Source organism: Littorina saxatilis, linkage group LG13, assembly GCF_037325665.1.
Source record: "Littorina saxatilis isolate snail1 linkage group LG13, US_GU_Lsax_2.0, whole genome shotgun sequence".
Classification (NCBI taxonomy): domain Eukaryota; kingdom Metazoa; phylum Mollusca; class Gastropoda; order Littorinimorpha; family Littorinidae; genus Littorina; species Littorina saxatilis.
Genome location: NC_090257.1, coordinates 26,952,857 through 26,966,080, shown reverse-complemented (window position 1 = coordinate 26,966,080; position 13,224 = coordinate 26,952,857). Strand labels below are relative to the sequence as shown.

At 41.3% G+C, this 13,224-nt stretch overlaps 1 protein-coding gene across 1 annotated transcript; it reads right to left on the bottom strand.

Moving 5' to 3' along the window:
- Positions 1 to 1,626: 1,626 nt before the first annotated feature.
- On the bottom strand, positions 1,627 to 11,311 carry LOC138945408 (uncharacterized). Its single transcript, XM_070316841.1, has 3 exons — positions 11,151 to 11,311; positions 8,343 to 8,466; positions 1,627 to 2,169 (listed from the first exon to the last, which is right to left on the bottom strand). Exons 1-3 carry the CDS (start codon positions 11,203 to 11,205, stop codon positions 2,031 to 2,033), a joined length of 318 nt encoding a protein of 105 aa, XP_070172942.1. The 5' UTR covers positions 11,206 to 11,311; the 3' UTR covers positions 1,627 to 2,030.
- Positions 11,312 to 13,224: the final 1,913 nt, after the last annotated feature.

The following is a 13,224-nucleotide window of genomic DNA, read 5'->3' as shown; positions in this document are numbered from 1 at the left end:
TTTTGTTTTGTTTCTTCGTTTCCTGAAATGAGTTAATGTATTTATTCCGCCATCATGCTAACCCTTGTTTTGTAATTACTATGATTGCTTAAAATAAGCATTATATGCTTGAGTATGTAATCATCCATGCATTGTTCTTGTCATGATTAAAATTGAATAAAGTTCTGTTTAAACCAAGAAAAAACAAGTCGCGTAAGGCGAAATTACTACATTTAGTCAAGCTGTGGAACTCACAGAATGAAACTGAACGCACTGCATTTTTTCACAATGACCGTAGTCCGCCGCTCGTACAAAAGGCAGTGATCGAAATTGACGAGCCTGTTTAGCGCGGTAGCGGTTGCGCTGTGCTGCATAGCATGCTTTTCTGTACCTCTCTTCGCTTTAACTTTCTGAGCGTGTTTTTAATCCAAACATATCATATCTGTATGTTTTTGGAATCAGGAACCGACCAGAAATAAGATGAAAGTGTTTTTAAATCGATTTCGGAAATTTAATTTTGATCATAATTTTTATATTTTTAATTTTCAGAACTTGTTTTTAATCCGAATATAACATATTTATATGTTTTTGGAATCAGAAAATGATGAAGAATAAGATGAACGTAATTTTGGATCGTTTTATAAAAAAATAATTTTAATTACAATTTTCGGATTTTTAATGACCAAAGTCATTAATTAATTTTTAAGCCTCCAAGCTGAAATGCAATACCAAAGTCCGGTCTTCGTCGAAGATTACTTGGCCAAAATGTCAATCAATTTTATTTAAAAATGAGGGTGTGACAGTGCCGCCTCAACTTTTAGAAAAAGCCGGATATGACGTCATCAAAGACGTTTATCCAAAATATGAGAAAAATGTCTGGGGATATCATACCCAGGAACTCTCATGTAAAATTTCATAAAGATCGGTCCAGTAGTTTACTCTGAATCGCTCTACACACACACACGCACAGACACACACACACACACACACACACACACACACACACACACACACACACACACACACACACACACACACACACACACACACCACGACCCTCGTCTCGATTCCCCCCCTCTATGTTAAAACATTTAGTGATCAAAACTTGACTAAATGTAAAAAGGGTTCACACACACACACACACACACAAACACACACACACACACACACACACACACACACACACTCACACACACACACACACACACACAGTTCGCACTTGCAATAGGGGCGGGGATGTAGCTCAGTCGGTAGCGCGCTGGATTTGTATCCAGTTGGCCGCTGTCAGCGTGAGTTCGTCCCCACGTTCGGCGAGAGATTTATTTCTCAGAGTCAACTTTGTGTGCAGACTCTCCTCGGTGTCCGAACACCCCCGTGTGTACACGCAAGCATAAGACCAAGTGCGCACGAAAAAGATCCTGTAATCCATGTCAGAGTTCGGTAGGTTATAGAAACACGAAAATACCCAGCATGCTTCCTCCGAAAACGGCGTATGGCTGCCTAAATGGCGGGGTAAAAACAACGGTCATACACGTAAAATTCCACTCGTGCAAACAACACGAGTGTACGTGGGAGTTTCAGCCCACGAACGCAGAAGAAGAAGAAGAAGAAGCACTTGCAATGATAATGACAGAAGAAGCCAAGACCAACAATTTCATGTTTGATTATTCAACCAAACCCTTTAGTTCCCTGTTGTCTTGACACTGCAACTATAGGAGAGAACTAAAAGAAGCAAACAACATTTTATTATGATGCATTCCCTTAACAAAATTGTGTTACCCCCCTGCCGTCTACGATATGTGTCTTTATTACCCCCTGTAAATCTACTTGTAAGAGTGGCCTACTTGTCATTCGCTCCGCATCTATATTCTCTTCTAACTGATGAGACAATGCTCCTCTTCCTACCCCCCCCCCCCCCCCCCCCGCTCCACCTCCACAACACCTCCCCTTCTCCACTCCCAAATCTCCTCTTTCAGCGGACCATGTCTTTCTTCCAAGCAAGCGCCATCGTTATTGTATCATTTTATTTTTCGTGTTTGGTTCACGGTTATTTAGACGCACATTTGCTGGTACACTGCGTTCAAGCTCTGTACCCCAGCGTCAACCTCTGCCCTCTCGGCCTCCACGTAGGGCACGCCCTCGCAGCCTGTCATTGCGGTGTCAATACACTTCAACAGGTGGGGGATGGCCCTGAAAACAGACAAATCAAAACTTGACAAAATAATTTGACAGGAGAAAAGGTTCCGTACAACTCTCGCTTACTCTATTACACATGTCGTATGCATAAAGAGCGATTACTTCCCTTTGGTTATTTGATAAAAATTAAAAAAAATATTATCGCCATATGCTTTTTTTCTTTCTTTTTTTTCCCCTCCTTTCCAATCTCTTTTTTTTCCCCACCAAACTACATTTTACAAAAGAAAAACATATGATTGTTCTTCTAATGATGTACTTCAATATATATTGTTATACATTGTTAAAACCGGCACGGTTGGCCTAGTGGTAAGGCGTCCGCCCCGTGATCGGGAGGTCGTGGGTTCGAACCCCGGCCGGGTCATACCTAAGACTTTAAAATTGGCAATCTAGTGGCTGCTCCGCCTGGCGTCTGGCATTATGGGGTTAGTGCTAGGACTGGTTGGTCCGGTGTCAGAATAATGTGACTGGGTGAGACATGAAGCCTGTGCTGCGACTTCTGTCTTGTGTGTGGCGCACATTATATATATATATGTCAAAGCAGCACCGCCCTGATATGGCCCTTCGTGGTCGGCTGGGCGTTAAACAAAAAATAAGAGGACTGGGTTGACCGTGTCTGTGTTTGAAGTGTTCTGGTGTCAGTCTGAGCTGATGAGTGTGCAAGGGGTATGCTCCCTTCCAAAAAACATCAAGATCTTGACTAAAGTTAAACAAGTCGCGTAAAGCGAAATCACTACATTTAGTCAAGCTGTCGAACTCACAAAATGAAACTGAACGTAACGCACTGCATTGATTTTTTCACCAAGGCAATATAGCTTCGTCAATCCCGCACGGCTTACATTTTTCACGTGGAAACCGCAGTAAAATTGACAAGCCAGTATAACGCAGTTACGTTTGCGCTTTGCAGGAAAGCGCGCTTTTCTCTATTCTTTTTAACTTTCTGAGCTTGTTCCAAACTTAACATATCTATATGTTTTTGTAAGCAGCAAATGTTAAAGAATAAAATATCATTATTTTCGAATCGATTTCTAAAATAAATATATTCTAATTACAATTTTAAATTGTGTATGACCAAACTCATTAATTAGTTCTGAAGCATCCAAGTTGAAATGCAATACTAAAGTCCGGACTTTGTCGAAGATCGCTTTAACCTTCGCCGGTCGTCGTGGGTCCGTGTAGACCCAGAAGGGTGTTTAATTGCAAATATCTCTTAAACCATGTAAGCTTACGTTGGTTACAAAAACCAATAATCACCTGCTGCAGGCGCATTGATACACGCTTAAAATAGACTCGGTTAGCCTTGAGGGTCAAGTACAAGTACAAACAAGTCGCGTAAGGTGAAATGCATACATTTAGTCACTAGGTGAATACCCGCTTCGCCGGGTACGGCTTCGCCGGGAAGAAGTCGAGCCGAATACCTGGCTGCGCGAAGGAAGGGAGATAAACGCGCAAAACACTGGATAAGGGTAATACCCGGCTTCGCCGGGACAGTGACCTTCTAAAAATAGTATAACGGGAATATGGATTGAGCGTTGTCGACAGTGACCTTCTAAAAATAGAAACAGTAATATGGATTGACGCCACACGAAGGAAGAGAGATAAACGCTGAAAACACTGGAGAAGACAAGGAAGAGTTACTGGGAATGGATCCAGAGAAAAACCAAAATCGGTTCAGCGCTGCGCGCTGAGAGCACGTGTTGAAATATCTCATCGACCAGGTTGTGTCCGGGGTGTACCTGAAGTCGTATATATATATATATAGAAGCTGTCGAACTCACGGGATGAAACTGAACGCACTGTATTTTTTCACCAAGACAGTACAGCTTCGTCAATCCCCGCGTGAAGGAAATCGCTCACCTCCCACGTGCAAAACGTAGTGATATTGACACGCCAGATTAGCGCAGTAGCGTATTGTGCTAAGCAAGAAAGCACGCTTTTCTGTATTCTTGTTACCTTTCTGAGCTTGTTTTGAATACAACCTATCATATCTATATGTTTTTGGAATCAGGAAATGATAAAGAATAAGATGAAATCTTTTTTGGATCGATTTCTTACATTTTAATCGTAAGACTAATTAATCTATTTTCGTTAATTGTGATCACATTTTAAGAGTAAACATGACATATGTATATATTTTTAGATTCAGAATGTGATGAAAAATACGATACAATCAATTTTAAATCTGTTTGCGAAAAATCGATTTTAATGACAAGTTTAATGAGCAAACTCATTAATTAAATATTAAGCCTCCAAGCTGAAATGCAATACCAAAGTCCGGGCTTCGTCGAAGATTACTTGACCAAAATTTCAACCAATTTGGTTGAAAAATGAGAGCGTGACAGTGCCGCCTCAACTTTCACGAAAAGCCGGATATGACGTCATCAAAGACATTTATCCAAAAAATGAGAAAAAAAACTCTGGAGATACTATACTCAGGATCTCTCATGTCAAATTTCATAAAGATCGGTACAGTAGTTTAGTCTGAATCGCTCTACACACACACACACACACACACACACACACACACACACACACACACACACACACACACACACACACACGCACACACACACACACACACACACACATACACCACGACCCTCGTCTCGATTCCCCCCTCTATGTTAAAACATTTAGTCAAAACTTGACTAAATATAAAAAGAACGCCACAAAAATACGAGGAACATAAGTTATGCGAAGTGATGACGTTGATTGTTTGACATAAGTTGGCTCATGAATTATTCCCGGCTATGTCAGTCAGCTGTAAGCATTGCGTTGTGTTTGGGATGAAAAGAAAATTATTGTGAGTTTGCTTCCATAGATCAGTCAAAACAGAAGGGAACATGTATGTAAAAGAAAAACAAGAGGCGAAGCCTTCAAGGCTCCCGTAAGAAACAAGAGGCGAAGCCTTCAAGGCTCCCGTAAGAAATCGACAAACAGTAACACAAGCTCAATCACTCCGTCACACACACACACCACACACACACACACACACACACACACACACACCCACACACAGTTAAAACTAACGCATCATATCTACTCCATGTATAATTTTCAAAAGAAGGCAAACAGATAAAATGACTGTGTATTTGTTGGTGTAGTTGTCCCTGAAGGAGATCTTGTGCAATCCTCACACACACACACACACACACACACACACGCACACTCGGACACACTATTAAACTGCATCAGCATAATTCTTATGGCAAAGCTTATCTACAATCATTAACCTACCCAGAGCTTGCGTATCAAGATAATATATTCTTGGAATTGTCATACGACTGAGAGTTAAAGATATGGGCGTCACGATGGTCACACTCAGACAGGTTCACATGAGGTTATTTTCCCTGGTCCTCGCACTCCGAAGTCTATGATATTGTCCAGTGACACGTTGTCCTGCTGGCAACCAGCTCCGCGTGCCTGAGCATGAACGGTCACAAAGAAGACCATTATCTCTCATATACTGGCTGTGTGAAAGCTATTAAGGTCAATAACAGAAAAACCGTGTACTTCCTCACTGCAGCCCTGGGAAGCTTTTAAATCCTGTCCCACTCAATCAGTTATCGGGATGTTCCTGTGGTAGCACAACCTCTTGTTTAGAGTACACTATGCACTATGTCTTTGTATCAGAGAGTTGTAATGTTAATTTGTTAGGACGTCCTTTCCTGAAACAAATGAAAAGTTGGATTACAACGCTGCAGTGTTCTCTGCCCTGGATTGTAGCTTGCCCGTCGTAAATCAGCAGTAGATATGAGGGTACTGTGTTCAATTGGAAATCTACCATCACCTTATCTGTCTTTTACACTGCAGACACTAAGCAATAGGTACCTGCCATGTGGCCACTTTTTCCACTGCTGTCCTCAATCTTATACTTTTCATCAAGACTTGTCACCATGCCGAGTGGATCTAAATTCGGAAGTCGCCATGTGGCTGAGGCATATCTGACATACTCTCAGCGTCGATCTTGTTGTAGCTTATCCTCCTTTCTGAAACAAAAGGCAAAATGCGATTAGTAGTGATGACTACAACCTACACAAATGTAAACAGTGTTTTGATACTGAATGGTCGGGTTATACAAGCCACTTTACCTATGCAGCATGGGAACCCTACAATATGCGAAACATATCAACTGACTGCAGCAGCCTGGTTCTTAAAATAATTCTGACGGTCAACACAGTCAACACACTATTCACAGTCCATTTGTTTGGACGACTGTCGTTGTCTCAAAACTCGCATTCTACCTGCTGTCCAAAAGAAACTAATCTTACGTTGTGCTGCCTTGAAAGAAAATGCCAACAAAGACAAGGAAGCTGTTGCAATGTAAGTTTAGCAAACGTTTGCGAATCACGATAGTGCGTAAACAGCAAACAGTAGGCTGCAATCAAAGAATGAAACGCGACACAGATCTATAGATCTAGCATTCAAAAACTGTCTTTCAAATTTAAGGAAGTTGTTGCAAGGTACCAAATTTTACAGACAGAACCTTGACAGAGCATGTTTTGAAACTGAGGCAAAATCGTAATAATTTTGACTTTGAGAACAAATTCATTCCGTTTCCTTATATCTGCATGTTCAAATAAATGGTGGACAGTTTTAAACGGGCAGAGTAAACTTGAGACTCAACTACAAGTTTTGAAATTCACATAAATCGAACCAAGAACAAAGACATCCAAACATTACAGGCACTTCAGATCAACTCATTTCACAAGAGGTGACTGCCTAGCACTGTGTTTGATATCCGTGTCTGCTGAAATAAAAAGAAATTAAACAAAACGGATTATCAGTAAGCGTAGGTGACACGTTGTAGGAGTGGGAGACACTAGATCTGTCTGTACTTACCGGGGACACGACTGCCAGATCGACACTGCGCTTTCGACAGCTCTTCCTCGCGCAGACACTGGAAAAACGCTGTGCAGATCAAACTGTAGGAAATCTCCTTTGGTATCTTCTTTATCTATTTTTCTGGAGCTAAGAAACCGAACAATGTGAAATCGTCTTCCCCGAATCGGCGAATGCAGAGGTGAGAACTGAAAAGTGAATCTATACCACAATCCTTCACGCGACCTGACCTGATCTTGACCCCTGACCTGGTCTACTTACCACACACGACACAAACCAGTCGCCTGCTTTTACCCCCCAAAACCCCCCCACCGCCCGTTTTCTTTGGATATACACTTTAACTACACACATGCCGACGAAATGTTGATCATTGCTTCAATACTCTGAAGATGTTGCTTGGATAATAACCAGGTGAAATTAGTATTTCGGTGTTCAGTCAAATGTTAAAGTTTCTATCACATACACACGCACGCACGCACGCACGCACAGACAGACAAAGTTTACCATCGCATAGGCTACACTTACGTGAGCGTAAGGCGAAATTACCACATTTTGTCAATCTGTTCAACTCAAAGAATGAAACTGACCGCACTGCATTATTTTCACGAAGACACTATGTGCTTCGTCAATCCCCGCGGCAAGGAAATCGCTGACACTTGTCACGTGGAAAACGTAGTTACATTGACAAGCCAATATAGCGAAATAGCTTCTTTTTAATTCAAACATAACATATCTATTATGTTTTTGGAATCAGGAAATGATGCAGAATAAGATGAAATTATACTTGGGTCGATTACTAAAATGTTATTATTAATTAGAATAGAGATTTTGAATGACCATTTTTAATTAATTTTCAAGTTATCAAGCTGAAATGCAATCCCATAATCTAGGCTTTGTCGAAGATTGTTTAATCAAAATGTCAATCAATTTAGTTGAAAAATGAGGGCGTGACAGTGCGGCTTCAACTTTTGTAAAAAGCCGGATATGATGTCATCAAAGACATTTCTCGCAAAAGTGAAAAATATATGTCCGACGATGACAACTTCGAAGTTTCAAATGTATAATTGCTGGAAATTCAGCAATGTTTTATTTTGTGTTATGGGTGTGGATAAGGAGGTGGTGGTGGTGGGTGGGGGGGGGGGGGGGGTGGCAAATCAAATCAAATCAAATCAATTCAAATCAAATCAAATCAAACTAACTTTATTATCTCACATGAAGAAATTGCATTGATGGTACATATGACATAAAGACAGACGAAAGACTACAACATTAATATTATATTTGAATATATGTTATGTACCAATGAATAACATTGTTCTCAAACTTACAAGCACTGCCCTGCCCTGCCCTGATGCTCTGCGATGTTCTGGCCGGCAGATGCTAACCTGGCGACTGTACACATCCGAATTTCCTTTTCCATTGCAGTCTCGTCAAGGGGACAAGACAGCACCGCTGGGAAAGAAGAAACACGTCACTGTAAAGGCACCGTCATTCCCACGAAAGCAGTGTGGCTCACCATTTCACATCCGACCAATCTTTTAAATGGGATTTAAACATCCATCTATTTTACATAATATTATACCAAAAATAAACACCTTGACTGCTTACTGTTGAGGGTAGGATTTGTTTTATGAATTAACCTTTGCCGTGCTTCATGGGTTCACCTGTACCCAGAGACACACTAAAATCATTGTAACTCTGGAACCATTAAAGGTATCGTTTTGAAATTTTAAGTATCTCTCACACACCTAATTTGCTCTCTGTCTGCAAATTTTTAGTGTGTACATGACAAAACATTAAAATTAATTGATTATGATAATTTACATAAACACTACCGATGGCGCGGGTTCACACAAACCCATACTTTTAAAGAGTAGTAGTGATTGTAACTATCCCTCTGCCGACGGCGCGAGTTCTGCTACACCCATAATTACCAAAGCGGTGGAACAGTGTCTGTCTGCCTGTTTGTCTCCAAGAGACTGTCTGTCTCTCTGTCTGTCTGTCCGTATCTCTCTGTCTGTATGTCTGTTGTCAGTTGCTCTGTCTGTCTATCTGTCTATCCGTCGATCTGTCTATCCGTCTATCTGACTGTCTGTCTATCTGACTGTCTGTCTCTGTCTCTCTCTCTCTATCTCTCTCTCTCTGTCTCTCTCTCTCTGTCTCTCTCTCTCTCTGTCTCTCTCTCTTTCTGTCTGTCTCTCTTAGTCTCTCTCTCTGTCTCTCTCTCTTAGTCTCTTTCCCTGTCTCTCTTTCTTAGTCTCTCTCTCTCTTTCTTAGTCTCTCTCTCTCTCTTTCTTAGTCTCTCTCTCTTTCTTAGTCTCTCTCTCTCTTTCTTAGTCTCTCTCTCTCTTTCTTAGTCTCTCTTTCTCTCTCTTTCTTAGTCTCTCTCTCTCTTTCTTAGTCTCTCTCTCTCTCTCTTTCTTAGTCTCTCTCTCTCTCTCTTTCTTAGTCTCTCTCTCCCTCTTTCTTAGTCTCTCTCTCTCTCTTTCTTAGTCTCTCTCTCTCTCTCTTTCTTAGTCTCTCTCTCTCTCTTTCTTAGTCTCTCTCTCTCTTTCTTAGTCTCTCTATCTCTTTCTTAGTCTCTCTCTCTCTCTCTTTCTTAGTCTCTCTCTCTCTCTTTCTTAGTCTCTCTCTCTCTTTCTTAGTCTCTCTCTCTCTCCTTCTTAGTCTCTCTCTCTCTCTCTCTTTCTTAGTCTCTCTCTCTCTCTCTTTCTTAGTCTCTCTCTCTCTCTCTCTCTCTCCTTCTTAGTCTCTCTCTCTCTCTCTTTCTTAGTCTCTCTCTCTCTCTTTCTTAGTCTCTCTCTCTCTCTTTCTTAGTCTCTCTCTCTCTTTCTTAGTCTCTCTATCTCTCTTTCTTAGTCTCTCTCTCTCTTTCTTAGTCTCTCTCTCTCTCTTTCTTAGTCTCTCTCTCTCTCTCTCTTTCTTAGTCTCTCTCTCTCTCTTAGTCTCTCTCTCTCTCTTTCTTAGTCTCTCTCTCTTTCTTAGTCTCTCTCTCTCTTTCTTAGTCTCTCTCTCTCTCTCTCTTTCTTAGTCTCCCTCTCTCTCTTTCTTAGTCTCTCTCTCTCTCTCTTTCTTAGTCTCTCTCTCTCTCTCTCTTTCTTAGTCTCTCAGTCTCTCTCAGTCTCTCCCTCCCCCTCTCCCTCCCCCTCTCCCTCCCCTGCAAGAAGTCGGTGAAGGGAGAAACTCGATGCACCCACTGAAGTAGCGCTGTGGGTTTCCCTGAACCCACCCCGTCGTTAGAGAAATAAACGGTAAAAACCCTCTTTCAAATGTATGGGTTCAGACAAACCCGCATCGTCGTTAGAGAAATAAACGGTAAAAACCCTCTTTCAAATGTATGGGTTCAGACAAACCCGCATCGTCGGGCGTGTGTAGTCAAAAGCGGCATCCGGCAAAGGTTAACTTCACACACGAAAAGCCACTAAAGGTAATATATCGATCATTACCAATGTGCCCAGAGGACGGTTAATTGTTGGTTTGTGTCCAAGCCAAAAAACGATTTTATGCAGCGTTAAGGTCTGTCCGGTGTAACACGAAAGTTTTATTCCACGAAAAATTGACTCTGGAGTAAAAAGTTCGTACGAAATGTTTACTCCGAGTAAACGTTTCGTACGAGAAAAGAAAACATTACTCCCTCCACGAAATGTTTACTACCCAAATTCTTACGTCCAGTAAAAAAAAATCTCGTACGCGAAAATGGAATGCGGGCGAAGGAATAATGACAATATGTGACCTCGCGCAAACGTATGTCGCGCTACCCCTCCCTCCGCCCCTTCCACCACCAGGACTGACAGGGGACAAGGGAGTAAAAGCAGAGTCTCTGGTAAAAGTTGCGTACACTTGGCGTGGGCAGTAAATTGCTCGTGTTAGGTGAGAGTAATTTATTCGTTATTTATTCATCAGGGGAGTAACATTGTCGTTAGAAATTTTTACTCGGAACACACCTGTCGTGGGGAGTAATTTTCTCGTGTTATGGGGGAGTACTTTTTTCGTAAAGGGAGTCAAATGTTCGTACAAAATTGTTACTCCTGAGACACGAAAACAAACAACCCAGCAGACAGGACCAAAAAACACCAAAAACAAAACCTACCAGACTCTTCAAGAACAAGCAAACAAGAAAAAAAGGGTTAACTCACTCGAGAGGGTCACGGCGACAACAACCAGCAAAATCATCAAACGCTCCATCCTCATGCCAAAGATGTCGTGGACTGTGCAGAAGTTTGGCAAAATAAACTACCTCGGTCAGAAAATAATGTTTCTGTGTTGTTCGCACAAGGGCTGTTGCAATTTATACACTTTTTTGCAAGCAAAGGGCAAACTAATCTTGTAACTGCGTTCGTTTCCTGAAATTAGCCAACGTGCAGCTGAGAGTTTCGTCATCATCTATAATTTTCCAACCATTCGGAGAGCAGTTAAAACTCACTTGTTGAAAGCGTCGAGTTCGTTGCCTTTCCAGCCAACTGCGAATAAGATGTAACAGCGAAATTCAGACTTGATTGAACAGAGCCTTTTCCGTGACCCCAATCACATGATCTCATTCAGCCAATCACTCACCTGACCTCCTTGCTTCGATTTGTCTGGTGCAAGAGAAAGGAACAAATTCAGAGTCAACAGCAGACAGTAAGGATATGGTGCACGGTGTAACACTGTATTTGACATAAACTGAGTACGCAATATCATTTGCTTCTTGCGAACCTTGACAATGCAAGTTTCAAGCGAGTTGCGCACAGCATGGCTTTCTGAGAAGCTGGGCGGTGCCTTGCCATTGTGTATCCCCACCCCACCGGCTGTAGCTTTCAGTGGTTATGTTAAAACATAAGTAAGTTAAGCCTTACTTTGTTGCTGTATATATATATATTCGGCTTTATCATTCATTGAACATAAGAAAACATCTCTTTTAACAACTTCTTATCACTTTAACAAAGTGTAGACTCCAGCCTTAATGAGCATTACTACGCGTTACAAACATAACTACGTATAAAGAGCATAACCGAGCACATTGGGCTCGTAGCATGGGAGAAACCAACCATAAATTATGTAATATAGCCTTTGTAAATAAGTGCGAATAGGAGTCTGGGACAGGACGGCATGGGAGGAGGGGTTAGATATCAAGTCTGTTCGCCATTGAATAGACTGCCTGGACAGAATAAAACAGTACTCGTGGGTAAATGGTGAGCCAATTACATCGGTGACGCTGTGAATTGACATTCTGAATTCAGGACCCTCATGCAGTGGGGGAAAATTACAACCAGACAGGAGCTACTCTACGCAGAAGTCTTGTTTTGAATTCGTTCTGCACCGACCCCACTTTCATTACCACCACTACTGACTTACTTGTGTTGATTTTAGTGTGTTTTTATGTCAAAATTTAACCAAAACTTACACAAATATGCTTCTAATTTGTAACTGCCTATTAAAGATACTTTCCAACTGGAGAGAGAGAGAGAAAGAGAGAACAAGAACAAGAACAAGAACAAATCTTTAATTGTCTAAGGCCACAGCCCCTTACAATAGTGGTTAAAATAACAGCAATAGTATCTGCACAGTTATAAATTATAGTCACGCATAAAATTCAACAAATACATTAAAACCCTGATGACATGTCACTGAACCTCATTTATTAGGGTTCGTCTCTTCTGTAACATGAAGAACACAAATCTGCTGAAGCTGTTCATCACATTTTCCTCATTATTGCCACAGAAATACACAAGTTGTTGTTGCAGCGTCTTAGAGTTCGAGATTTTCAAATACTTTGCTCGAAGGTCTTGATAAAAAGGACATAAAAATACAACATGGTGTTCATCTTCTTTATCAGCTGTACAGAGAGGACAGTTTCTTGTCGTTTGGTTTGGTGCGTACCGAAACTTGTGAGCGTTGATTTCGGATACTCCTGCGCGGAAACGAGTAAGAGCAACTCTGTACTTAATATCTTCGATTAATTCAATGTATTTCTCTTTTTCCAAGCATGTTTTGTAACAATTATAAATGTCGAAACGTTCACTGCATTCTGAAAAGGAAAACTATTCTTGACAAAAACAATTTTGTAAACGTCTTAGACTCTTGTAGGAAACACTTCTCATTCCCAACCGTTCCGTACATCCACACAGCAGCAAAACCATTACAACATAAAAGAGTCTGCACATGTGAGACCCAATTTGTGTGGCCCTTCGATGCCAAATTACATAAAGCTTTATATGCAATCTTGGAATA

What these genes read in the sequence shown, in the direction of transcription:
- LOC138945408 (XM_070316841.1), bottom strand. Translation starts at nt 11,205, where the DNA reads ATGAGGATGGAGCGTTTGATGATTTTGCTGGTTGTTGTCGCCGTGACC. An exon ending in TGTCGCCGTGACCCTCTCGA is followed by an intron (nt 8,467 to 11,150) that starts GTGAGTTAACCC and finishes CTTCTTTCCCAG; the next exon opens with CGGTGCTGTCTTGTCCCCTT. An exon ending in GGCAGGGCAGGGCAGTGCTT is followed by an intron (nt 2,170 to 8,342) that starts GTAAGTTTGAGA and finishes GTCTGTTTTCAG; the next exon opens with GGCCATCCCCCACCTGTTGA.